At 40.3% G+C, this 26971-nt stretch overlaps 1 protein-coding gene and 1 long non-coding RNA gene across 5 annotated transcripts in view; both read left to right on the top strand.

Annotated features, from left to right (window-relative positions):
* Positions 1-26971, top strand: part of CCAR1 (cell division cycle and apoptosis regulator 1) — a 68640-nt gene that overhangs the window by 6178 nt on the left and 35491 nt on the right. For 2 of the 4 annotated variants that reach the window (XM_059662526.1, XM_059662528.1), the window contains exons 3-10: positions 7559-7731; positions 8134-8178; positions 11936-12070; positions 15705-16157; positions 18263-18295; positions 21600-21793; positions 23202-23316; positions 23426-23618. In XM_059662526.1, coding sequence (XP_059518509.1) covers positions 7559-7731; positions 8134-8178; positions 11936-12070; positions 15705-16157; positions 18263-18295; positions 21600-21793; positions 23202-23316; positions 23426-23618 — 1341 coding nt within the window. The remainder of the gene's footprint in view (positions 1-7558; positions 7732-8133; positions 8179-11935; positions 12071-15704; positions 16158-18262; positions 18296-21599; positions 21794-23201; positions 23317-23425; positions 23619-26971) is intronic. The other 2 variants (XM_059662527.1, XM_059662529.1) reach the window with 2 other exon arrangements.
* Positions 2260-6427, top strand: LOC132214897 (uncharacterized). The gene is made up of 2 exons (XR_009448370.1): positions 2260-2912; positions 5511-6427. It is a non-coding gene; the product is annotated as an uncharacterized LOC132214897 (long non-coding RNA).

Genomic DNA, 26971 nt, shown 5'->3' with positions numbered 1-26971 from the left:
CAATGAGAGAGAATCATTGATTGGCTGCCTCCTGCACACCCCCTACTGGGGATCGAGCCCACAACCTGGGCATGTGCCCTGGCCAGGAATTGAACCAGTGACCTCCTGGTTCATAGGCCAACACTCAACCACTGAGCCATGCCATCCGGGCTTGTTTTATTTTTAAGTAAAATTACTCTGTACACTTTTTTTTTTTTTAAATATATTTTATTGATTTTTTACAGAGAGGAAGGGAGAGAGATAGAGAGTTAGAAACATCGATGAGAGAGAAACATTGATCAGCTGCCTCCTGCACATCTCCCACTGGGGATATGCCCGCAACCCAGGTACATGCCCTTGACCGGAATCGAACCTGGGACCCTTCAGTCCACAGGCCGACGCTCTATCCACTGAGCCAAACCGGTTTCGGCTGTACACTTTTTTTTAAAATTAAATCTTTATTGTTCAGATTATTACAATTGTTCCTTTTTTTTCCCCCCATAGCTCCCCTCCACCCGGTTCCCACCTCCCCCTCCGCCCTCACCCCCCCCCCCCACTGTCCTCATCCATAGGTGCACAATTTTTGTCCACTCTCTTCCCGCATCCCCCACACCCCTTTACCCCACAAGAATAGTCAGTCCACTCCCTTTCAATGCCCCTGATTGATTCTATTATCATCATCAGTTTATTCTGTTCATCAGATTATTTATTCACTTGATTTTTACATTCACTTGTTGATAGATGTGTATTTGTTGTTCATAATTTGTATCTTTACCTTTTTCTTCTTCCTCTTCTTAAAGGATACCTTTCAGCATTTCATATAATACTGGTTTGGTGGTGATGAACTCCTTTAGCTTTTCCTTATCTGTGAAGCTCTTTATCTGACCTTCAATTCTGAATGATAGCTTTGCTGGATAAAGTAATCTTGGTTGTAGGTTCTTGGCATTCATCACTTTGAATATTTCTTGCCACTCCCTTCTGGCCTGCAAAGTTTCTGTTGAGAAATCAGCTGACAGTTGTATTGGTATTCCCTTGTAGGTAACTGGGTTTCTTTCTCTTGCTGTTTTTAAGATTCTCTCTTTGTCTTTTGCTTTTGGCATTTTAATTATGATGTGTCTTGGTGTGGTCCTCTTTGGATTCCTTTTGTTTGGGGTTCTCTGCGCTTCCTGGACTTGTAAGTCTATTTCTTTCACCAGGTAGGGGAAGTTTTCTGTCATTATTTCTTCAAATAGTTTTTCAATATCTTGCTCTCTCTCTTCTTCTGTCACCCCTATAATTCGGATGTTGGTACGCTTGTCCCAGAGGCTCTTTACACTATCTTCGTATTTTTCGATTCTTTTTTCATTTTGCTTTTCCGGTTGACTGTTTTTTGCTTCTTCATATTTCAAATCTTTGACTTGATTCTTGCGATCTTCTAGTCCAGGGGTGGGCAAACTTTTTGACTCGAGGGCCACAATGGGTTCTTAAACTGGACCGGAGGGCCGGAACAAAAGCATGGATGGAGTGTTTGTGTGAACTAATATAAATTCAAAGTAAACATCATTACATAAAAGGGTACGGTCCTTTTTTTTTTTAAATTAGTTTTATTCATTTCAAACGGGCCGGATCCGACCCGCGGGCCGTAGTTTGCCCACGAGTGTTCTAGTCTGCTGTTGGAACTCTGCATAATATCCTTTATTTCAGTCAGTGTATGCTTAATTTCTAGTTGGTCCTTCATCATAACCTCAAGGGTCTGACTAGATTTCTTGAGGGTCTCACTAAATTTATCGGCGGTTTCTAGAAAATTCTTGAAAAACCTTATAAGTGTGGTTTTGAACTCTATATCCAGTCGTTTGCTTTCCTCCATTTCTGTCATTTGTGACCTGTTTCTTTGTCTCCGCATTTTTTATTCTTCCCTGCATTGGTAGAGTGACTTTGTGTGCTAGGTGTCCTATAGGGCCCAGTGGCTCAGCCTCCCCAATTACCTGAGGTGGACACTCTTGATGCACCCCTTTGTGGGCTTTGTGCACAGTCTTGTTGTAGTTAAGCCTTGATTGTTGTAGGTATCATTGGGAGGAATTGATCTTCAGGCCAATTGGCTGTGAGAATCAGCTGTGTCTGCAGTGGGAGAACTTCTGTGCTGAAGACACCCTTCTGGGGCAAGACTTCCTTCAGTGGGGCTTTGGTGCTCACTGAGTCTGCCCCCTGAGTGTGTCCCTCATGGATTTGAGGAGTTGTAATTGGATGGTCCCACTCTGACCACTGGGTACACTGGCTCTTGGATCTAAGGAGGTGCTAATTTAGCTTTTGCCTGAGGCTACCCAGCAGGAGCTACGGAGAGATCTGCAGATTCCCCTTCCTTGTTTGGGGTTTGGAGGTGCCCAAATGAGGCCCAGCTGTGAAGCAATGCAAGCTGCTGTGGGGCCTTGGGCCTTCTCTTGGAAGTTCTGTGTCTGTCTGGCCCAGCTGCAGTTTGTTAGGTAATTTTCAGATTGCAAAGGGCCAGGGCATTCATATGCAAAAGCCTCTGCCACAGCTTGGGTGGGGCGGGGTCTCAGGGAATCAACAGGGTGGAGCAAGCAGCTATGGCTGATCCTCAGCCCTGCCCTAAGGGGCCCCGAATCTCGGTAATCGCTGCAAGCACCTTTGAGAGAAAGCCACCCTCAAGTTCCGAGTTCTGCCTGCTGCCAGACGGCCCAGTTTCTCCCTATATGAATCTGGGTCCCCAGAGACTCACCCAGAACTGGAGTTCAGAGCCGTTGGGGGCTTGTGACTCCCTCCTGATTCAAAAAGACAGCCCTGTCCTCAGTCGCCAGCCCATGCCGCATGTGCCTCCAAACCTCTGCACTTTACTCCTGCACCTCCTCTGAGTCTCAGTGTGCTTTTCTCTTTCCTTCTAGTTGTAGAATTTCCACTCAGCCAGCCTTCCTGTGGTTCTGGATGATGTCCATTTTGTCTTTTCGTTGTATTTTTTTTTTCCATTTTTAAACAGCTTTATTGAGATATATTTCATATACCAAACAATTCACCAGTGTAATTCGATGACTTTTAGTATATATATTTTTTTAATTGCTTGAAGTATTACAAAGGGTATTACATATGTATCCATTTTATCCCCCCGCCCTAGACAGTCCCCTAGCCTCCCCTATCATCCAGTGTCTTATGTCCATTGGTTATGCTTATATGCATGCATACAAGTCCTTTAGTTGATCTCTTACCCCCCTACCTCCTGCCCCCCAACCCTCCCCGGCCTTCCCGCTGCAGTTTGACAATCTGTTTGAGGCAGCTCTGCCTCTGTATCTATTATTGTTCAAAAGTTTATAATGGTCTCTATTGTTCATGAATGAGTGATATCATGTGGTATTTTTCCTTTATTGACTGGCTTATTTCACTTAGCATAATGCTCTCCAGTTCCATCCATGACGTTGCAAATGGTAAGAGTTCCTTCCTTTTTACAGCAGCATAGTATTCCATCGTGTAGATGTACCACAGTTTTCTAATCCATTCATCTACTGATGGGCACTTAGGCTGTTTCCAGATCTTAGCTATGGTGAATTGTGCTGCTATGAACATAGGGGTGCATATATCCTTTCTGATTGGTGTTTCTGGTTTCTTGGGATATATTCCTAGAAGTGGGATCACAGGGTCAAATGGGAGTTCCATTTTCAGTTTTTTAAGGAAACTCCATACTGTCTTCCATAGTGGCTGCACCAGTCTGCATTCCCACCAGCAGTGCACAAGTGTTCCTTTTTCTCCACATCCTCTCCAGCACTTGTCGTTTGTTGATTTGTTGATGATAGCCAGTCTGACAGGTGTGAGATGGTACCTCATTGCTGTTTTGATTTGCATCTCTCGGATGATTAGTGACTTTGAGCATGTTTTCATATGTCTCTTGGCTTTCTGAATGTCCTCTTTTGAAAGGTGTCTATTTAGGTCCTTTGCCCATTTTTTGATTGGATTGTTTATCTTCCTTTTGTTAAGTTGTATGAGTTCCCTATAAATTTTGGAGATTAGGCCCTTATCAGATATGTCATTGGCAAATATGTTTTCCCACACAGTGGGTTTTCTCGTTGTTTTGTTGATGGTTTCTTTTGCTGTGCAGAAGCTTTTTATTTTGATGTAGTCCCATTTGTTCATTTTTTCTTTAGTTTCAAGTGCCCTAGGAGCTGTATCAGTGAAGAAATTGCTTCGGCATATGTCTGAGATTTTGTTGCCTTTGGATTCTTCTAGAATTTTTATGGTTTCCTGTCGTACATTTAAGTCCTTTATCCATTTTGAGTTTATTTTTGTGTATGGTGTAAGTTGGTGGTCTAGTTTCATTTTCTTGCATATATCTGTCCAATTTTCCCAACACCATTTATTGAAGAGACTATCTTGGCTCCATTGTATGTTCTTGCCTCCTTTGTCAAATATTAATTGAGCATATTGGTTCGGGCCGATTTCTGGGCTCTCTATTCTATTCCATTGATCTATATGCCTATTCTTGTGCCAGTACCAGGCAGTTTTGAGAACAGTGGCTTTGTAATACAACTTGATATCTGGTATTGAGATCCCACCTACTTTGTTCTTTTTCAGGATTGCTGCAGCTATTCGGGGTCTTCTTTTATTCCAGATGAATTTTTGGGAAGTTCGTTCTAGATCTCTGAAGTATGCTGTTTTTATTTTAATGGGAAGTGCGTTGAATTTATAGATTGCTTTGGGTAGTATGGACATTTTAATGATGTTGATTCTACCAATCCATGAACACGGTATGTTCTTCCATCTGTTTATGTCTTCCTCTATGTCTTTTTTCAACGTCCTGTAGTTTTCTGAGTAGAGGTCTTTTACCTCTTTAGCTAAGTTTATTCCTAGGTAGCTTAATTTTTTTGGTGCAATGGTAAACGGGATTGTTTTTATAATCTCTCTTTCTGAAAGTTCACTATTGGTGTATAGAAATGCCTCAGATTTCTTGGGGTTAATTTTGTATCCTGCTACATTGCCAAATTCATGTATTAAGTCTAGTAGCTTTTTGATGGAATCTCTAGGGTTTTGTATGTATAATATCATGTCGTCTGCAAATAAGGACAGTTTTACTTCCTCTTTTCCAATTTGGATGCCTTTTATTTCTTCTTCTTGCCGAATTGCAATGGCTAACACTTCCAGTACTATGTTGAACAGGAGTGGTGAGAGGGGGCATCCCTGTCTTGTTCCTGTTCTTAGGGGAAATGGTGTTAGTTTTTGTCCGTTGAGTATGATGTTGGCTGTGGGCCTGTCATATATGGCTTTTATTATGTTGAGGTATGACCCTTCTACTCCCACCTTGCTGAGAGTTTTTATCAAAAATGGGTGTTGAATTTTGTCAAATGCTTTTTCTGCATCAATTGATATGACCATGTGGTTTTCTCTTTCAATTTGTTTATGTGATGTATCACGTTTATTGATTTGCGGATATTGTACCATCCTTGCATCCCTGGGATAAATCCTACTTGGTCATGGTGTATGATCTTTCTGATGTACTGCTGGATCCGATTTGCTAAGATTTTGTTGAGGATTTTGGCATCTATGTTCATGAGGGATTTTCGTTGTGTTTTTGAAGTGGTTGTGGGAGGCAGCAATTTCCGGTGTTTATCTATGCCGCCATCTTGGTTTCTCTCTCTACTCTGTACTCTTAAACATCTGATTGATGGTGAATATCACACTCCTAAAGATTTTCTGGTATATTGTATAGTAGGTACTTTAGTTAGTTCATTAGTGTTCTCTATTCTGTTCCTATAAAGAATAATGTTATTCTTCCTATAGGATTATTAGCTAATAGCTGCAGAGCAGCAATTTTTTAAGGTATTCTTGATGCAAGCAAGATGGAAAAGGGAGTGTTCCATGAGCAAATACTTCTTTTATGGTAATGTCTTTGAGATTTATAATTTTTGGTGGCATATTAAAAGTTCTAAGAAATTCTGAAGTAAAAATATGTGCTTAATTTACTGTTGGTTTGTTTTTTAACATTTTAACATGTTTTTATTTTATCATATATATTTTTAAAATATATTTTATTGATTTTTTACGGAGAGGAAGGGAGAGGGGTAGAGAGTTAGAAGCATCAATGAGAGAGAAACATCCATCAGCTGCCTCCTGCACACCCCCTACTGGGGATGTGCCCGCAACCAACGTGCATGCCCTTGACCGGAATTGAACCTGGGACCTTTCAGTCCGCACGCCAACGCTCTGTCCACTGAGCCAAACCAGTCAGGGCAACATGTTTTTATTGATTTCAGAGAGGAAGGGAGAGGGAAAGACATAGAAACATCAATGTTGAGAGAGAATTATTGATTGGCTGCTCCTTGCACGCCCCTCACTGGGGATCAAACCCCACAATCCCAGGCATGTGCCCTTGACCGGAATCAAACCCGGGACCCTTCAGTACACAGGCCAACACCCTATCCACCAAGCCAAACCAGCCAGGGCCACCGTTTTCATTTTCTTTTCTTTTTTTTTTAATATATCTTTTTATTGATTTCAGAGAGGAAGGGAGAGGGAGAGAGAGATAGAAACATCAATGATGTGAGGGAATCATTGATCAACTGCCTCCTGTACGCCCCCTACTGGGGATCAAGCCCACAACCTGGGCATGTGCCGTTGGCCAGAATCGAACCTGGGACCCTTCAGTCTGCGGGCCAATGCTCTATCCACTGAGCCAAACTGGCCAGGGCAGGGCCACTGTTTCTTATATTTTTTAAAACTTGGACCCCTTTTTGTCAAACTTTAATGTCTTGGCAAGCTAGTTATTGTTTCAGAAGATACAGTTTGGTGAAGTGCAGTGCTAGACTGTAATTTTTAATAGATTGCTTTTTTGCATTTAATGGAATTGCATAAAAGCATCAAGAAAAATCTTTTTTGTGTTCTCTTCAGCTTTTAGCCCTGTCTAAGCATCCGTTAAACATTAAGTACCTAAACCTGTCATTATGAGCCCTCCACCCAATTATTTGACTTATGTAAATATTCATTTTTAGTCACTATGTGGTTAATTTTAGCTCTCATTGCTCAGTACAGTAGTGCACTATAATTAAAAATGTGCTTTTAAAGTGTTGCTTTTGTCTGTTTTCAGTTTTACATTTTTTTTAATGCAAAGTAAAGGTAAGTGAATATTCTGTCCAATAGGAAGTCTTATGGATGGATCACTTTCAGCAACATTGCCCTTAGTAAATTATTATCGTCTGCTTCAAGATAAAACAGGAATTTTATTGTAAAATAACTTTTTTTTGCTCTTCCTAAAATACTTCCCCCCTCTCTCCTCCAAGCAATATGGTTTTTCTTTTTAAAAAAATACTTTTTGTGAATACTTTTAGCCTCTTGGTTTAGGTAAGGTTGGTTAGGTTCATTCTGTAGTTTAATTTTGTAGATGAATGTTTTCTTATATCTGTCATTACGTGAACATTTAATATAATATCATTGGGATCTGTTATGGTACATTAATCAGTTAAATTCAACAAGCATTACTAAAAATTTTTCTCTGTGTTTTTATTCAACCATGGCAGACCATAATGCATAACTGTCATGGAAAATTCCTGGAAAGGACCCAAATAATCTTGATCCCTTCCCCCCACCCCTTTTAATCTCATTTTAGCTGCATTGGGTGTTCAGCAGCCATCACTCCTTGGAGCATCTCCTACCATTTATACACAGCAAACTGCACTGGCGGCAGCAGGCCTTACCACGCAAACCCCAGCAAACTATCAGTTAACTCAAACTGCAGCGTTGCAGCAACAAGCCGCAGCTGCAGCAGCTGCATTGCAACAGGTGAATCTCTAATAGGTTTTGATATGTGACATAGAAAACTATCAAATCTGTGTAACAAGGGTAGGCACCTTCACTTTTTAAAAAATGAACAGTTGTGGGTTCTTATTATGCTTTGTTTTTTCTGGAGATAAAAATTACATATGCCTAGGACATTGGAGTATAGTTGCATAGACAAACTCTTAAATTGGGCAGTTCAGAGATCTTAATTATTTGAACAAAATTCAGTTCTTGTTGGATCCCAGAGTATAATCACTATTTTGTTTATTTTGGATGACATTGAGCTGTTCCAGAAAATTTTAGTATAATTCTGCTTATATATTTATATGCTTGTATTTATATTGCTTTTTGATAATGAATAAAACTAATATGCATATTTTTCTTTAAAAAATCTTTTTCCCTCAGCAATATTCACAACCTCAGCAGGCCTTGTATAGTGTGCAACAACAGGTTAGTTTACATCTTTCATGTTAAAAACTGATTTTTTAAAAGTGTTTTTTTCAAATTTAATTCATATACAATTTATTTCCTGTCAGCTACCTTAATGTGTGATTTGAATTCTTTTGGGGTATGTAAAAAAGGAATGTCTTCAAGGAAAAGAAAGATAGGAGAGAGGTCCTGAAAACCCAAATCTTTAACTAGCAGCCAGTGTTTGCCACAGGTTTCTAAGAAAGCATGCAGAGAGTAATCTAGAAAGAATCACTCTGTTTCTGAGTCCCCAATACTCCTGTCTGGAGCCTCTAGTCCTACTGTGCTGTACTAGGTTACATGTGAAAATGAAAATTTTTCCCCCATATGAAACCTAAACCCTAGATAGACACTGGCTTTCAGCCTTTATTTTTTAAAACAACACAACCTCTCCTTTTCTTCCCAATGATATTGTATACTGAAATCCAATACACAAAATAATAAAATGGAGCTGTTGAAAATGGGAGGAAACCTACTCTTGTAGTTCCCACCCTACTCCCAATTTGAAAACTCCCGACTAAAAGCAAGTTTCTTTGGTCCCTTTTCCCTAGACTTATACTCTAATTGTGTTTCTCAAGGTCTCATATCTGTGATGTAGGAAGAGCTAAGAAAGAAGCTTGTCAAGGAAAAGCATTTTCCCTGCAGAAATCTAGATATGTTCTAGACTAAGCACCCATTCTAGACTTTTCCAGGGTTAAGAGGTAGTCTTCATTCCTTTTCAGTGCGTTTAAAAAGCTTCAGGAAAGAATAAGAGGATACAAGAGAGGGGGACCAAAAACTTGGATCCAAAGACACTGTGGAGAAACAGGCTTCTCAGTCTGTAAGCTCTCATTGCTAGATCCATGCCCCAATTTTATCCTTGGCTTAAGTCCTTTGGGGTTTCAGGAGCATTGCATTTTCTCTGAAGATTACAATATACCACAAATAATTGCTTTAAACTTCCAAAAGTTGACAAGAGCTTGATGTTAAAGCTGGCTGTCTTGTTTTCAAAACACCCTTAGACTTATTTCAGTACTGTTAATGAAATATATTACTAAAGATTACGTGTTAGGTTGAACCATATGAAAATACCAATACACGAAATTATTTTGACTGAAAAAAAGGCATTACTGTCCGGCTGGTGTGGCTCAGTGGTTGAGCATTGACCCATCAAACTAGGTGGTCACAGTTCGATTCCTGGTCGGGGCACATTCTAGTACATGCCTAGGTTGCGGGCTCGAACCCCAGTAGGGGGTGTGCAGGAGGCAGCTGATCAATGATTCCCTCATCGTTGATGTTTCTATCTCTACTTTCCTCTCTGAAATCAATAAAAATATTTTTTTTAAAAAGGCATTACTTTTTTTTTTATAAAATTTTTTTATTCTGTCCAGATGAATGAATTTAAAACCAAGTTTTCTTAACTTAGAAGCCTATAGCTGAGATATCTGGACCTCTAATAAAGCCAGCAAGGTTACTGTTTTACTTTGAGGCTTTCCTGAAAGCTCTTCCAGTCAGCTGAAGTGCTTCATCTTCAACAAAGAACTGCTTCAGAGACTGGTGGAGAGGATTATGACAGTCACTTTGGAGTACATATTTCTAATGACATTGCTTAACACATTGTATGTGGGAAATGTATTTGTACGTTTTACGTATTTATACGTTCTACCAGTGTAGTAGAGTACGGGACACGTATTAATACGTTTTTTATAGACTAGCGGTAGAATGTGGGTAACGTATAAATACATAAACTAAAGTTATCGTAATTTTACTGAACGTTGCCATTTGCGCAAAAAATTAGCAAAAATGGCCCGCGCCACCGTAAGCACACGATAAAAACTACCCGCAAACAATGTGTTAAATAATTTTAGGATTATACCACTGGACTGAGTAGGGATTTCTAGAACTAATGGAGAAGCTGATGGGTTCATAAAAGCACCAACCCAAGATCAAACAGAACAAGAATTAGATGAGCTCTAGCCAGTTTGGTTCAGTGGATAGAGCATCGGCCTGTGGACTGGCGGGTCCCGGGTTCGATTCCGGTCAAGAGCACATGCCTGGGTAGCTGGCTCGTTCCCCAGTAGGGGACGTGCAGGAGGCAGCCAATTAATGATTCATCATATGATGTTTCTATCTATCTCCCTTCCTCTCTGAAATCAATAAAAACACTAAACAGAAAAAGAATTTGATGGGACCGAATGAACTGATGAATAAACAAAATTTTTATAGCCTTTTTGTTTGAAACCTCTAAGTTTTTATTTATAGATATAAGGAACTTTTTTCTCTCTTAAACTATCTTTAACTACAACAATTTAATAGATTACACCTTTATAAACAGAAATGAACATTTATCTTTTCTCCCTATCTGATCCCTAAAAAATTAAAAAAACTCTTACTATTTTTTTAATCCTCACCCAAGGATATATTTTTATCGATTTTTAGAGCAAGTGAGAGAGAGAGAAACATTGATCTGAGAAACATCTATTCATTGCCTCCTGTACGGGTCCCAACCAGGTATTGGACCTGAATCCCAAGCATTTGCCTTAACCAGGAATAGAACCTGCAACCATTTTGGTGCATGGGATAACACTCCAACCAACTGAACCACTCAGCCAGGTCATTGAGTATTCTTTAAAAAACAAAACCAAGAATACCCCACAAATTTTCTTATTGAAGAACTAGAGGCCTAGTGTACAAAATTCATGTATGGGTAGGGTCCCTAGGCCTGGCCAGCAATCGGGCTCTTCCTTCCCCCAGCTGCCAGCTGGGGCCTTCCTTTGTTCCACGCTGCCCCCTGGTGGTCAGCGCATGTCATAGCGAGTGGTTGAACTCCTGGGTGGTCAAACTCTGAAGGTGACAATTTGCATATTAACCTGTTATTATATAGGATAACAGAATATCATTGATTTTTGACTTAGAGAAAAATAGTAATTTGCTAAATTTAACCTATAATACATGATGATTCCATGTAAACTGAGTGTTTTGAATTAGAACTTCATATATGAAGTTCTTTTAGCCTAGCTTAAGTCAAGTTTCTATTCCAGAGTTTTAAAATTTCCCCCTTTAGCCCTAGCCAGTTTGGCTCAGTGGATAGTGTGTTGGCCTGCCAACTGAAGGGTCCCAGGTTCGATTCCAGCCAAGGGCACATGCCTGAGTTGTGGGCTCGATCCCCAGTAGGGGGTGTGCAGGAGGCAGCCGATCAATGATTCTTTCTCATCATTGATGTTTCTATCTCTCTCCCTCTCCCTTCTTCTCTGAAATCAATGAAGAAATATAGTAAAAAAAATAATGTAATTCTTTAAAAATAAAAATTCCCCCTTTATACCAATTCCTTATACTTTTTGGTAATACTATACTTAGCTATTGCTGAAAAATTATGTCAGACTGTGTTATCTTTTATAATTCCCATGCAGTGACAAATCAGACCATCAGGAGTGCTTCTCATTTTAGGGGCATATGTATGAATGTATGAATTGGATAGCCAATGATATTTTGATACAACTAGCATATTGATGATACTGAATTGTGGGAAGAGCTCAAGAGATTTATGTCAGTGCTGTGGCCGAAGCAACGCTGTGAGCACACTCCAGCATACATGCTTCCTTGGCACACCAGGAAGTGGCAACGCCCGCCTGACAGATCTCCAAGAGCCACCTACTCTTAGCCCCGACCCTCACGCCCATTGGATAACATAGCAAGCGTGTCCCTATTGCATTGGCTGCTTACCCCTTTATATACGGCTGTACTTCCTCAATAAACTTAGATGTGTGTCTCTGAACCTGGTCTCCGGAGTCGTGAATGCAAGCGCCCCAGCCCATTGGGCTCCGTCGTCCTCACCCCCGATGGAACCCCTGTTCCATCGGGTGCCTCGAACTGGGACCCCAGCACGTTGGGACGGGTGAGTGACCCTCTGTAACGATGGGAAACCTTCCCCCCTCAGCCGAGCCCTTCAGGCTCGCGCGCTTCATGCGTTGTTACAGAGTAGGCGAGCAAAAGTAACTGAAAAGGAGCTACAAAAGCTCTGGGATGTCCTAATAGCATTTAACCCTTGGTTGCTAGAAGTCCCCATTTGGGATCCCAGTACATGGGAGAAAGCATTACAGAGGTTAAGATCAGCAGAAGTCCATGAGGGAAAGACTTTTCCGCTTTCTCTCACACCTGCTATTTTAGCAATCTTAGCCTGCCTAAGCGGGGCCCCGCCCGAGCCTGCACTTCCCACACCGGAGGCTCTCTCCGCTACCGTTGGTGCAGGCGGGGGAACAGAAAACCCTCTACCTCCCTATTCCCCTCCAGAGCCCTCTGACCCCACAGATCCCTGGGCCATTTTCGACAAGCCAAAAGTAGTTTCTCAAAGCTCAAGGAAAACTGAAACTGAGACAGAAAAAACCTCTAGTGAGGCGAAAGCAGGGGAGTCTCACCAGGAGGCTTCCTGCCAGAGTCACTCCCCCGTTCCCCTCGCAGAGCGAACAAAAAGTTTAACTGCCCAGCAGCCCCCAAGTAATCCTTTTGTGGGAGACATGGATGATAATCCATGGATGGGGATATATCAATCCATGTGTAGCCAGAGAGATAGAGCAAAGACGTCTTTAGGGCTAGAGACCCCTGGACTCTTTCCTGTGAATGTTAACCCCACAGCTGCAGCAAATGCCACCGGATCTGCAACAATATCCCCAATACCCAAATGGTTAATACAGAAAAAAAAGGAAAAGGCCATTGGCAGGGAGAGAGTTCCTTGTTAATTTTTACTTATCTGAACTATGCTGGACTCAAGGCCGCAAGCTGCTACTTAGCAAAACAAATTTTTCTGTCCTGTTTTCTTCTCTTTAACCCTTCCGATACTAAATTAGACTAATACAGTATACTTAAAATTACATAAGGAAGGAAGCACCTGCTCTTATTAATCTAAAGAATTGCTGAATATTTAACTTGCCAGCTAAGAGTTTAAAGTTCTAGTTAAATTAAATTGGGAAAAATTATAATTGTGGTAACTAAATGCCTAAAGTATATAAACTTATTTTTAAGAAAATCTTGTGCTTTCTCTGAAAAACTCGGAATTCAGAATATGTTACTCATTGGTCTGATTAAAAAAGAGACTAAATTCTATAATCACAACCGAAATTTTTATATACAAAGATCAGTTCTAATTTAATTGATATCTCTTAATAATTACAAAAAGTATATAATCCTTAAATCATATATACACATATATATTTAATGGTCCTTCAAATTAGATTTCAAAACTATAACCAAGGAATAACTTTGAGACATTTCATGGGCCCTGAAATGTTTTCAATAGTTTATTCTCTCTTCTTAAAGGATTTTTAATAAAGCCAATTTAATATACTTGAAATCACATGGAAAGCTTTATCAAATAAAAGTTAATAAGTATATATTTTAGATTTTTGCCTCTAAGAAAGGGCAAAACAAGTTATTTTGTTTAATATTTCTTAAAATACAGCAGTAGAATTTTAAGATATAATTTAAAATAACAAAAGCTCATTAATTTTTAATATTTTACAACAGCATATTATACATTTATTCCAAACAAGCTTACAAACTAATTCTTTAAATGTTTGGCAGCAATTTAATAAAGACATGAAAGGATTTAATCCCATCCACTGTGTGAAAGGCCCCCTGGGAAGGCACTTGAGCATTCTATATTAACCTCTCTTGCCCTTTTTGCCAAGTGGGTCCCTCTTCCAATTGCCCACAACTATTGCCTGAGCTCTCTGTTCATTCTGAGGTTGAAGCCTCATAGTGGCTGGTACCATGGATCTAGCTCTGGCCCAATGGCATGAGCTGGGCCCTCTGGAGAAGAAACTTGGGTTCCCCATGTTCAATGCCGGGGCCCCGCCAGCAAGCGAGGGGATCCCAAGGCAGTTACAAGGCGTGGAGGCCATAGGGACATAGGCTACCAAGGAGACAGAACTAAACCTCACATCACCCTGTTTGGCACCGGAGGATGGCTGGTTAGCCAAAGACGGGTAATATTCCTTGGGAGGAACGACCTAAGACAGGCACAGTTGCAGAGGGGCTTCAGGAGAGAACTTGGGGGCCAACAGAGATGGGGCACAGATCCTCATCCCCCCCCCAATTATGCAGGGGCTTGAACACTCGCCCCTTCTGAGGGAGGTCTCCTGCCCCCATGGATGCTTCCCAATTTCCATGCCCAGCCGAAATTGGTACCCAGAAAACAGAGACTTGGCTAACAGCAGCTACTCTATATCTAAATCCAGCCTAACACCGGGAATGCTCAGGGCCTTCTCAAGGATGCAAAATAATCCTTTCCACTAATATTTACAGTGTAAACTAAGATTGTTATTAGAGTATTAAACTTGACAGTAAAGTAGTAATCAACTTTTCAGATTAATTAAAATTGGCTCGAGAAGTATTAACCAAAATTTACATTTCATGGAAAAATTGCTTAACATGCAATGAACCTAAAGCAGTCATATTTTTGTGCAAAAAAATAAAATTTAAAGTTATCTAGACTGTATTATAAATTTTCCAAAAAGTCTCCTAATAATTAAATTTAAAAGGGATAGTGGAAAAATACCATGTAAGGAAAAATATCCTGTAACTAATTTACATCTAGAAAAAATTTTTCATTTATAATGCTAACAGCAAGACACCCATTAAAACATACGTGGTGTCAAAATAAGCCAAAGGAAATTCATTTAAGCAAAATTAAATAGAACCCCAAGTAAAGTTTCCTTTATTAACCTTTGGTCAAGAATACGTATATTTTCAGAAAACAACTCCAAGACCATGTGGATTCCTGCAACAGAGAGGAATTATCAGGAATGCTCTAGTCATGAAGACAAGAGGAAAAACAATCCAGAGATAGAGGCAGCTAGCTTGCACAAGCTATTTCCTCATTTAACCCTCTCTGGCTGCAAGCATCTCATACGGGCATGCAAAACCTGCGGCCCCCTATTGCCTTTAGGCCCCCTCCAGCCACGAGGGGTCAACCCCCGGGGGCTCCAACCCAATGCCTTATGGCAAGCAGATGTGACCCATATTTCCAGCTTCAGTAGGCTCAAATATGTACATGTAATCATTGACTCTTGCTCTGCGGCCACGTATGCTCAAGCTCACACAGGTGAAAAGACTCACCACATAATAGCAACCCTCAATGGGGCATTTTTAACATTAGGCTTCCCCTGGGAAATTAAAACAGATAATGGCCCCTGCTACACTAGTGAGGCTTATACCATACAACCTACAAGGGCAAGCCATAATAGAAAGACAAAATAAAGAGTTAAAAATCCAGCTTATTAAAGAAAAGGGGGGCAGGGGGAAGATAGACCAAAGATTAACACCTCAACAGCAACTATTACAGGCTCTCATAACCCTCAATTATTTTCATTTTGACCCCGACGGTCTTCCTCCCATTTTTAAACATTGGGGAGGTCTCAGAGACATACCAACGCCTCTCCCTTTGGTCCGGTGGAGAGATCCACTAACCGGGGCTTGGAAGGGCCCCGACCCACTCTTAACTCAAGGGAGAGGGTTTGCTTGTATTTTTCCAGAAGGTGAGAAAAATCACACGTGGATTCCTGCCCGTAACATCAAACCCTGCACCACCAGCGATGAGCCATAGATCACCATCACCATCACCCCCGGTAGAGGAAAGGGAGGGCCTGACCATAGAGGACAACCAGCCCCGGCGGCGGAGACGACCAAGACACCGACGGGCCCACAACATTACCTGGGGAGACATCAAGAATCTACAGGACCAAGCTGCACGCATGGCACCAGAAGGCAATCCGTCAGCAGGAACATTATTCCTATTAATGTGTGCCATCATAACAGCGAACTCTCAGGCGCGAGCACAACATGTATGGGCAGCCATACCTCATCCAGGGGTGCTCATGCCTGTCAGTGCCGACAGCCTACAATTCCCCTCCGTCCGAGTGTCTAACTGCTCTGTGGGCTTACCCTGTGACGGAGCCGAACCGGTCTCATCGCCATGGAACGGGATGGTATGGGCTAATATCAGTAGCCCTAACCTCCTTAAGTGGACTCTAGATAATGGGACTACCCTGGGACAAGGGTGGATATACCTAGCACCTTATGAAACTGGGGACTTTTACTGTACTAATCACTTCTGTACAGAGGGGGTTATGCTGGGACTTAATGCAGCCTTTCCCTTGGCCTTATCGAGCTGGACCAGGGTCTCCACCAGCCTCTCCATAGTACCCCTCTGCCCTTACCTTTTCCTCTCGGAGGAGTCGCCCCCCGTACTCCTCCCTTCCATGAGCATCCCTTGGGTAGAATGCCTCCGCGCCTCCCAACCTGACATGCAGACGGACACCCTGGGAATTTGGGGAAAATGGTTAAGAAAGGGAATGACACCATTTGCACTAAGAGACCCCATACGAAGGTTGCGCTCCCAGTTCGGGCGGTGGGATTTATGCGGGCCCAATGCATGTATTGATCAAAGAGCCTTCACTGGCCTAAAAGGGGCCCGCCTGTATAACGGCACCTGGAAAAAGCCGGCAAGTAGATGGGAGAACAACATCGCAATCAACCCCAATGCCACTCATAGTTTTAGTTACTGGCCCTGTGTGAGACCCCCCTTCTTTTTCTTACAAAGCAATTGTAGCGCTTTTACTTGTACCCAGCAATCTTGTGTACTATCTAATTGCTGGAATCCAAACAATGCCTACGCTCTAGCCATGCGCACCCCCTCGCTACTCTGGGTTCCAGTAGAATTCAGCGACTGGGACGGGCCGGCTGAACTAATAATCCATAAAGAATTCCAGAAAATAGAAAAAAGGGCTGTAGGACTAGTGATACTAATAATCTCTGCCATACTAGCCGCTATAGCAGGTATGGCCACAGGAATCACTTCCCTAGCCCAGGAGGGATTGACAGTGCAGAGTTTAAACTCCCTATCAGAGGTCACGGCCCAAGCCTTTGTTACACAAGCAACAATAAACCAATAGATATGGGGAGCATTACTCAATTTACAACAACAAATAGATTTAATCCAAGAAGACCTCGATACTTTATGGCAAATATCACACACCTAATGTGTATAAGATATGCTGTCATCTGTGTAATGCCCATTCCAGTGAGGAATGTCTCCTGGGAGTGCAAAAAATTAGCAAATCTTCTTAAAGGTCCTTTCAGCCAGGCATTCTTAAACAGCACCTATCAGCTCCAGCAAGGAATCCTAAGAATCAACAATACCTGAATGAAACCCATTGAGTTTAGTTTCTTAAGTGATGCCCTCAGCCCTCTAACCTCCTGGTTAAATCCTGCTAACATATTCGTATGGGCCATCCTAGCAGCAGGAGGCCTCCTTGCATTCTGCTTGTTTCGTTGCTTTTACTCCATGATCCAAAGAATAGATGCACAGCAAGCTATGATTATCCACATCCAGCAGGTGCTTATTAAAAGGGAAGGGGGAGATGTGGGAAGAGCTCAAGAGGTTTATCTCAGTGCTGTGGCTGAAGCAACGCTGTGAGTACACTCCAGCATACATGCTTCCTTGGCACACCAGGAAGTGGCAACGCCCGCCTGACAGATCTCCAAGAGCCACCTACTCTTAGCCCCGACCCTCACGCCCATTGGATAACATAGCAAGTGTGTCCCTATTGCATTGGCTGCTTACCCCTTTATATACGGCTGTACTTCCTCAATAAACTTAGATGTGTGTCTCTGAACCTGGTCTCCAGAGTCGTGCATGCAAGTGCCCCAGCGCGTTGGACTCTTGTCGTCCTCACCACCGAGCGAACCCCTGTTGCACTGAATAATTTCTGTAACATGGTAATTAACACATGACATAACTAGAAATCTTCCCCAATAGGGACTTAGGGAGGTTTTCTGTGGGTGTTATTCTTATAAAATAAAAAAAGATGAATTTCTTACTTTTTTGAATGAGTGAGTTATATCAGATCTGCAGTTGTTGGAAGTATCTGTAGGAAACTTTATACCTAATGACCTGTTACTTTTTACATATTTCTCAATTAGAAGTAGCCATATAATAGGAATTTTTTCTTAAATGAAGAAAGCATATATGAGACAATTTTGATTGACCCTTTTCTTTTTTCTTTCCTGTTTTTGTGTTTTCTTTTTTCAGTTGCAGCAACCTCAGCAGACCCTTTTAACACAGGTTAGTTTGACTTTCTTTTGGATATCTGAATGAAGAATAGAGCAAAGTTTTTCTAACGGGGTTGAAAAAAGAATATTTTTTGGATTCACATACTAGGTTAGCACTATGCTAAATAAAAATGAAAAGTATGTTTTTTTATATAGCTTTTGATTGCAGATTGAGTTGTGATCTAGTTTGAATAAATACTAGTATAAGGTCTTATTTTAAACTTAATACTGATACTGGCATTTGTATTTTCTTTGTACAAATATTTTTAGGAAATTTTTGTACACATTACATATCTTTTTAAGGTTGACCTTAAAGGTGAAGTAACTATTTACATTATCAACCTAGTTTTTAGTAACATTAAAACGTTTTCGGCAAAGCCATTGTTGAACGAGGAGGTCATGGTTGAAAAGTATGTCAAGGCACATGCTCCGATTGTGGGTTCTACCCCTGTAGGGGGCATGCAAGAGGCAGCTGATCAATGATTCTCTCTCATCGATGTTTCTATCTTCTCTGAAATCAATTTTTAAAAAAATTAAGGTTTTGAACTTTGGATAACTTTATGCTTTATGGGTCACTGAAAATCTCTTGCATTTCATTTTTCTTTTTTATAACCCTTATAAAGTGTAAAAACTATCCTTGGCTTGTATGCTGTACAAAAATAACCTGTGTCCTGTGCTGAATATCGTTCCATGGGCCATAGTTCATTGACCCCTGGTATGTACTTAGAGTGAAATACTGTGCAACTGTTCAAAAGAAAGCAGAATCTCTAATATTTATTGCACCCATGGTTAGGGAAATGAGCAGCTGAGGAATAGGAGTAGGAGAGGAGCTCTTTACTGTATAACCTTTTATACCTTTTTAGTCTTGAACCTGTTAGTTGTTTTTTTTAAAGTACACTTAAAATGGGCAATCAACCTCAAACTTTGTTGTTATTATTAAAGAAATAAAATCTAACATGTTTCATATTTTCAATCTCTAATAGTAGAATTTCCAAATTAAGTAGAAAAGCTGTAAAATTTTGTCTTTTCGTAGAATAACATTTCCCAAAGTCTGCCCATAAACCATTAGTGTGTTAGAATGTTAAAGAAATTTCATAAGAAAATAATTTTGTGATCGTAGTTTAAGAAATGCTGAGTTCTTTTACTGTACGAATATAGGACTTTGCTTTTTATTTATTTATTTATTTATTTTTAATATATTTCTTTATTGATTTCAGAGAGGAAGGGAGAAGGAGAGATAGAAACATCAATGATGAGAGAGAATCATTAATTGGATGCCTCCTGCACACCCCCCCCCACTGGGGATCAAGCCTGCAACCCAGGCATATGCCCTTGGCCGGAATCGAACCTGGGACCCTTCAATCCTCAGGCTGACACTCTATCCACTGAGCCAAGTGGGCCAGGGCTGCTTTTTTAAAAAATTTTTTAAACTTGGAAACTATCTTTATTGAGTAGGTGTAAAACAAATCCCATGATTTGACTTGAAGAATCAGATGATTGCTCCTTTATTTTGATATTCTATTTCTATGCAGACATTTTAATCAATGTGTTGTTAGTCATGCTTGATTGTGCTGGAAAAGACCAATGCAAGTGTTAACATTTTTATTTTTTCCTGGTTTTATTAAGATGTAATTTACATATAACATTGTATTCGTTTAAAGGTTATATATATATAGTAAAATGATTATTACCAAAGTAAATTTGATTAAATAATTACTTTCACATAGTTATACATTTTTTTTCTTTTGATGAGAACTTAAGATCTCTCTTAGCAAGTTTCAAATATACAATAGTTTTATTAACTATAGTCATCATGCTGTACATTATATCCCCAGAACTTATTTATCTTGTAACTGGAATATTGTACTTTTTGACCACCTTCGCCTATTTCCCCTACACTCGTCTGGCAGCCACCATTTGCTTCTGATTCTTTGAGATCTTTGTGTGTGTTTATTAATTTCACATGAGTGAGATTATGCTGCAACAGCACAGTGAGCCTGAGAGGGAGCGGTGAAGGATTAAGAAAAGACAGACAAGAGAAGAAAGCTGGGGCTGGGTGGGACACTGCCTTCTCTGATGGAGAGACAGTGCCACAGCCTGCAAGCCGAGTCTTTATTTTATAGCCAGACTAGTGGCCCGGTGCACAATTCATGCACGGGGGAGGTGGGTGTCCTCAGCCCGGCCTGCACCCTCTCCAATCTGGGACCCCTCAGGGGATGTCCAACTGCTGGTTTAGGCCCCTGTGGGATTGGGCCTAAACTGGCAGTCAGACATCCCTCTCGCAATCTGGGACCGCTGGCTCCTAACCACTCACCTGCCTGCCTGCCTGATCGCCCCTAACCACTCTGCTTGCTAGCCCACTTGCCCCCATCTGCTCCCCGCCCTGCCGGCCTGATTGTCCCCAATTAGGCCCCCCAACAGCCTGCTCACCCCCAACTGCCCCCCCTGCCAGCCTGATAGCCCCCTCCTGCCCGCCCCCCTGCCGGCCTGCTCGCCCCCAACTGCCTCTGCCTTGGCCCTGCCACCATGGCTTTGTCCAGAAGGTCTGCTGGTCTAATTAGCATATTGCCCTTTTATTAGTATAGATTCCACGAGGCAAAGTAAGGGCGTGGTCAAGATGTTTACAAAGTTCTTGTGGGTTTCGAATCTTACTCAATTACATGCACCTGATCAAGCTTTGTTTACTTGCTGTACCTCCTGCAGTTTATATCACTTAGCCACGTGGGACCACAGGTTCGGACCATAACCTGTCCAAGCATTGTAGCCTCTCTCCACATGAGATCATACATATTGGCCTTTCTATGACTTAATTCACTTATATAGGACTTTCCTGAGTCTTTATGATGCCACTATGGATTTTGAATTTTTAAGAGAAAACTAAAATAAGCACTTTGAAAATATATATGTGTGTGTGTGTGTGTATTTAATTGATTTCAGAGAAGGAGAGAGAGAGGAACATCAATGATGCAAGAGAATCATTTATTGGCTGCCTCCTATATGCTCCCCATTGGGTATCAAGCTTGCAAACCCGACAACGCTCAACCACTGAGCCATACCAGCCAGGTTAAGCACTGCTCTTTAAACTCATTGTACTACAGTATCTTTTTCCTCAAATGACCTATTTTTTAAACTTGATTCTTATCTTCAAGGTGTACAGGTGTATTTTTCTAACTTCAAATAAATTATTTTTAGCATTTTGAGTTATTTTTAATTTCTAGACTATTTTTTATTGTTTTAGATTTTTAAAATCGATTTTTAGAGACTTTGTAGACTATTTCAAATCACTACCTTAATTTGATTTTGATTTTGTTTTATAGCCAGCTGTTGCACTGCCTACAAGTCTTAGCCTGTCTACGCCTCAGCCTGCAGCACAGATAACTGTATCATATCCAACACCAAGATCCAGTCAGCAACAAACCCAACCTCAGAAACAGCGTGTTTTTACAGGAGTAGTCACAAAACTACACGATACATTTGGGTTTGTGGATGAAGATGTATTCTTTCAGCTTAGGTAAACTTTGTTAGGTGTTGGCAGATGCCTTTTTGTGTTTAACATTATATATATCGATAGTACCTGCTTAATTGTGCAAAGGATTGTGGTTTAGCTATAATTTTATGTTTTAATCATTCAGCTTGTCATACTTGTACCCATGACCTTTTTTAATGGAGAATGTGACTGAAGTTATAATTTGGTTATTAAATGAACTAGTAATGTGAATTTTTTATAAACATTTTGTAGGAGTGAGTTATTTCTAATTTTTCATGTTTAGAAATACAATGAAATTAGGGTTTGAAATATTTACATGCCTTTTAAAATTTATCTTCTGTTTGACATATCTAGTGATGTATAAACTAAAAACATTCTTTTTTTTTTTTTTAAATATATTTTTATTGATTTTTTACAGAGAGGAAGGGAGAGAGATAGAGAGCTAGAAACATCGATGAGAGAGAAACATTGATCAGCTGCCTCCTGCACATCTCCTACTGGGGATGTGCCCGCAACCCAGGTACATGCCCTTGACCGGAATCGAACCTGGGACCTTTCAGTCCACAGGCCGACGCTCTATCCACTGAGCCAAACCGGTTTCGGCTAAAAACATTCTTTTTATAAAATTTTTAAAAATTGATTTTAGAGAGGAAAGGAAAGCGAAAGAAAGAAACCAATTGTTGTTCCACTTATTTATGCATTCATTGGTTGATTCTTGTATATGCCCTGACTGCTGATCGAACACACAACCTCAGCATATCAGGATGATGCTACCTAGCCAGGGTACTAAAAACATTTTAAAATTAAAATATTAATAGGATTGAGTGGTAAACTAACATATCCAAAATAGTATTTTGTTAGTGAATTTCCTTAGCTATTTCAAATATATTTCTAATGACCTTACTATATGATTTTTTTGAAAGTGGGTCTCCTATTTTTCCATTTTATATGCCTTTCTCTCATCTTTCCAAAGCCCAAAGCAAATTTTACATGCCTTTCTCTTATCTCTCCAAAGCCCAAAGTTATGAGGTTTACCTACATACTAAAAACGTTTTTTTTAAACACATATTTTTATTGATTTCAGAGAGGAAGGGAGAGGGAGCAAAATAGAAATATCAGTGATGAGAGAGAATCATTGATAGACTACCTCCTGCACGCCCCACACTGGGGATCGAACCTGCAACCTGGGCATGTGTCCTGACTGGGAATCGAACTGAACTGATTCATAGGTTGATGAGCTCAACCATTGAACTACACTGGCTGGTTGTTTTATTTTTTTTGTTGACGATATTGGGGTTAGATACACTTTACTTTTTTCCCCCTTTTCTTTTTCTTTCCTTGCTTTTGAAATAATGTACTTTAAAATACCAAATTTGTAAATCTCTTTGGGAGAAAACTCTTTTAAATGTGCTTTTACTTTTTTTTTTTCCAGTGCTGTCAAAGGGAAAACCCCTCAAGTGGGTGACAGAGTTTTGGTTGAAGCTACATATAATCCTAATATGCCATTTAAATGGAATGCACAAAGAATTCAAACACTACCAAATCAGGTATATGAAATATTGAGTTAGCTATTGTAGAAACTTGGTCACTGAGTTTTCTGATTTATAAAGATTTTTCTTTCATATTTTAAAAGTTTATTTGTTTATTTTTGTTAAGAATCAGTCCCAAACCCAACCTTTACTGAAGACTCCTCCTGCTGTACTTCAGCCAATTGCACCACAGACAACATTTGGTGTACAGGCTCAGCCCCAGCCTCAGTCACTGCTACAGGCACAGATTTCAGCAGCTTCTATTACACCACTGTTGCAGACTCAACCGCAGCCTTTATTACAGCAGCCACAGCAGAAAGGTATTATATGCAATGTATCTTTGTTTTTTATGTTTCAGACTAATACATAATTGTTAAAATAGTAAGAGTATACTTCTAATTACGAAAAAGCAGGGACTTCCAAAATACTTGAAAGTTAAGTATTCTGTGTAGACCACTTCTTTATTTTTTTTAATCCTCACCCAAGTATATGTTTTGTTTTTTTAATATATTTTTATTGATTTCAGAGAGGGAGCGAGAGATAGAAACATTAGTGATGAGAGAGAATCATAGATTGGCTGCCTCCTGCATTCCCTACACTGGGGATTGAGCCCACAACCCAGGCATGTGTCCTGACCAGGAATCACACAGTGACCTCCTGGTTTGTAGGACTGCGCTCAACAACTGAGCCACACCAACGGACCCAGGGATATATTTTTATTAATTTTTGAGAGAGAAAGAGAGAGAGAGAGATAGAGAGAGGAGGGAGAGAAAGAGAAACAGAAACATCAACTCTTCCCCTCCTGGGCCAGGGATTGAACGAGCAACCTTTTTGGTCTACGGGACAAGGCTGCAAGCAACTGAGCTACCCGGTCAGGGCTAAGCCACTTGTACTTTTATAGCTATTTGGAAACTTTTTTGTTTGATTGTTCTTATCGAAAGACGTGCTCTTTGCTAACTTAAACTGAGTCCTCTGTCCCCATTTTGGTATCTTATCTGTAACTGAAGTAAATGTTTTTGAGACTTATTTCTTATAAATATAACATTTTATGTACATGTAGGGTCTGGTGATAGCACTTTAAGTTCCTCATTGAACCATAGTGCATCAAAAAAATGAGCTGTGTTTTAAATTTTCCTTTGCATATTGATTATTTGAAACTCTGGGATTTTTAAACAATGTTTAAAATTATAGCCTTGGGTTAATAGAAGCCTGTTTAATTGGTATTTTTAAAAAATGTAATGGCAGCACTTTCTCTTTCATTGTAAATTATGATACACTTAAAGTGATGAAACGGTATAACATTATTAGTGAACACCCGTGTAAATCACTAATGGGACAAAAAAATACAACATTGCTAGTTAACTTTTTTTTTTAATATATTTTATTGATTTTTTTACAGAGAGGAAGGGAGAGGGATAGAGAGTTAGAAACATCGATGAGAGAGAAACATCGATCAGCTGCCTCCTGCACACCCCCCACTGAGGATGTGCATGCAACCTAGGTACATGCCCTTGACCGGAATCGAACCTGGGACCTTTCAGTCCACAGGCTGACGCTCTATCCACTGAGCCAAACCGGTCAGGGCTAGTTAACTCTTTTTTAATAGTTTTACCCTCTAAGTATATATCCTCAGAATACAATTTAGTTTTGTTTTTTACATAATTTGTGATTCTATTTATATAATCTTTTGTGTACAAATTTTTTTGTTCAATATTATGTTTTTAAAGTTTTTCATACTATTCTGTGTGGCTCTAATGCAGGGGTGGGCAAACTTTTTGACTCGAGGGCCACAATGGGTTCTTAAACTGGACCAGAGGGCCGGAACAAAAGCATGGATGGAGAGTGTTTGTGTGAACTAATATAAATTCAAAGTAAACATCATTACATAAAAGGGCACGGTCTTTTTTTTTTTTTTTTCTTTTAGTTTTATTCATTTCAAATGAGCCGAATCCGGCCCGCGGGCCGTAGTTTGCCCATGGCTGCTCTAATGTCTTCATTTTCCTTATTGCATAATATTCCATAGTATGAATAATATACAGTTGGTCTGTTCTTTGGTAAACATTTGTTGTTTCTAGTTTTTGGTTTCTGAAGCTGCTGCTGTGAATGCATACATGTGTGAGGCAATGTGCACAGGTTTCCATAGAACGTATATTTTCTGGTGAAATTGCTGGGTCTGAGGGTTTGTGTATGTTAAACTTAGTAGGTAATGCCAGGCTGTTTCCCAGACTACTTGGTTCTTCACTGTATCTGATCTTTAGTCCTATAATTTCTTATTTTTTCCCTCTCATCTTTTTTTCCTTAGAGGATTTGTTTTCAGTTGTGAATAGGACTTGAATACCATTTTCCCCCCTGTCACTCTCTCAAGAAGAGATATGGCTTCTGTGGAAGGGCTCAAGAAAGCAGTGTTTCTGGTGGTGATGTATCTCTTGAGTTTGGTAGGTGCTTGAGAGGAGCAATAAGAGCAGTAGAAGAGCCCTAACTGCTTTGGCTCAGTGGATAGAGCATCGGCCTGCAGACTCAAGGGTCCCAGGTTCGATTCCAGTTAAGGTCATGTACCTGGGTTGTGGGCACATCCCCAGTGGGGAGTGTGCAGGAGGCAGCTGATCGATGTTTCTCTTTCATCGATGTTTCTAATTCTCTATCCCTCTCTTCCTCTCTGTAAAAAATCAATAAAATATTTAAAAAAAAAAAAAGAGCAGTAGAAGAGAGAGAAGGGATCAGTGGACTGTGCTAGGGTTCACTTGGCAGAATGGTAGGGAAATATGCATTGGCAAGGGATTCCTTCAATAATACCAGCCCATTGATCTTTAGCTGATATAGTATTACTTAACATAAGCAATATTCATAAGTTAGCTGGTTATTTTTCTCTCCCAAATGTTCATGAAAAATTTTCATGTATATAAAAATGTTGAAAGAACAGTATAATGATTACTTGTAATACTTTCAACGATGAACAGTTCACATTTTATCGAAGTGTTTTGTCTGCATAAATTAACACATACACATGATATTAGCTTAAATGTTTGAAGTAATTACCAGACATTATGACATTTCACTCCCATATATTTAAATATGTCCTTCCTAAAAGAGAGTTTTCCTGTATTACCACAATCTATTATCACATCTAAGAGAAAGCATTTATTTTTTTATTTTTTTATTTTTAAAATATATTTTATTGATTTTTTACAGAGAGGAAGGGAGAGAGATAGAGAGTTAGAAACATCGATGAGAGAGAAACATCGATCAGCCGCCTCCTGCACATCTCCTACTGGGGATGTGCCCGCAACCCAGATACATGCCCTTGGCTGGAATCGAACCTGGGACCTTTCAGTCCGCAGGCCGACGCTCTATCCACTGAGCCAAACCGGTTTCGGCAGAGAAAGCATTTAAATACCCTGTTTATATTCAGATCTCTTCAGTTGTCTCCCAAATGTCCTTTTTAAAAAATATATATTTTTTTTTATTTCAAAGAGGAAGGTATAGAGAGAGAAGAGATAGAAACATCAATGATGAGAGAGAATCATTGATCGGCTGCCTCTACACGCTCCCTACTGGGGATCAAGCCCGCAACCCGGGCATGTGCTGTTGACTGGAATCGAACCCAGGATCCTTCAGTCCGAAGGGCAATGCTCTATCCACTGAGCCAAACCAGCCAGGGCCCAAATGTCTTCTA

The sequence above is a fragment of the Myotis daubentonii genome, chromosome 13 (assembly GCF_963259705.1).
Source record: "Myotis daubentonii chromosome 13, mMyoDau2.1, whole genome shotgun sequence".
In the NCBI taxonomy this organism is placed as follows: domain Eukaryota; kingdom Metazoa; phylum Chordata; class Mammalia; order Chiroptera; family Vespertilionidae; genus Myotis; species Myotis daubentonii.
This window is presented reverse-complemented; position numbering and strand designations above follow the sequence as displayed.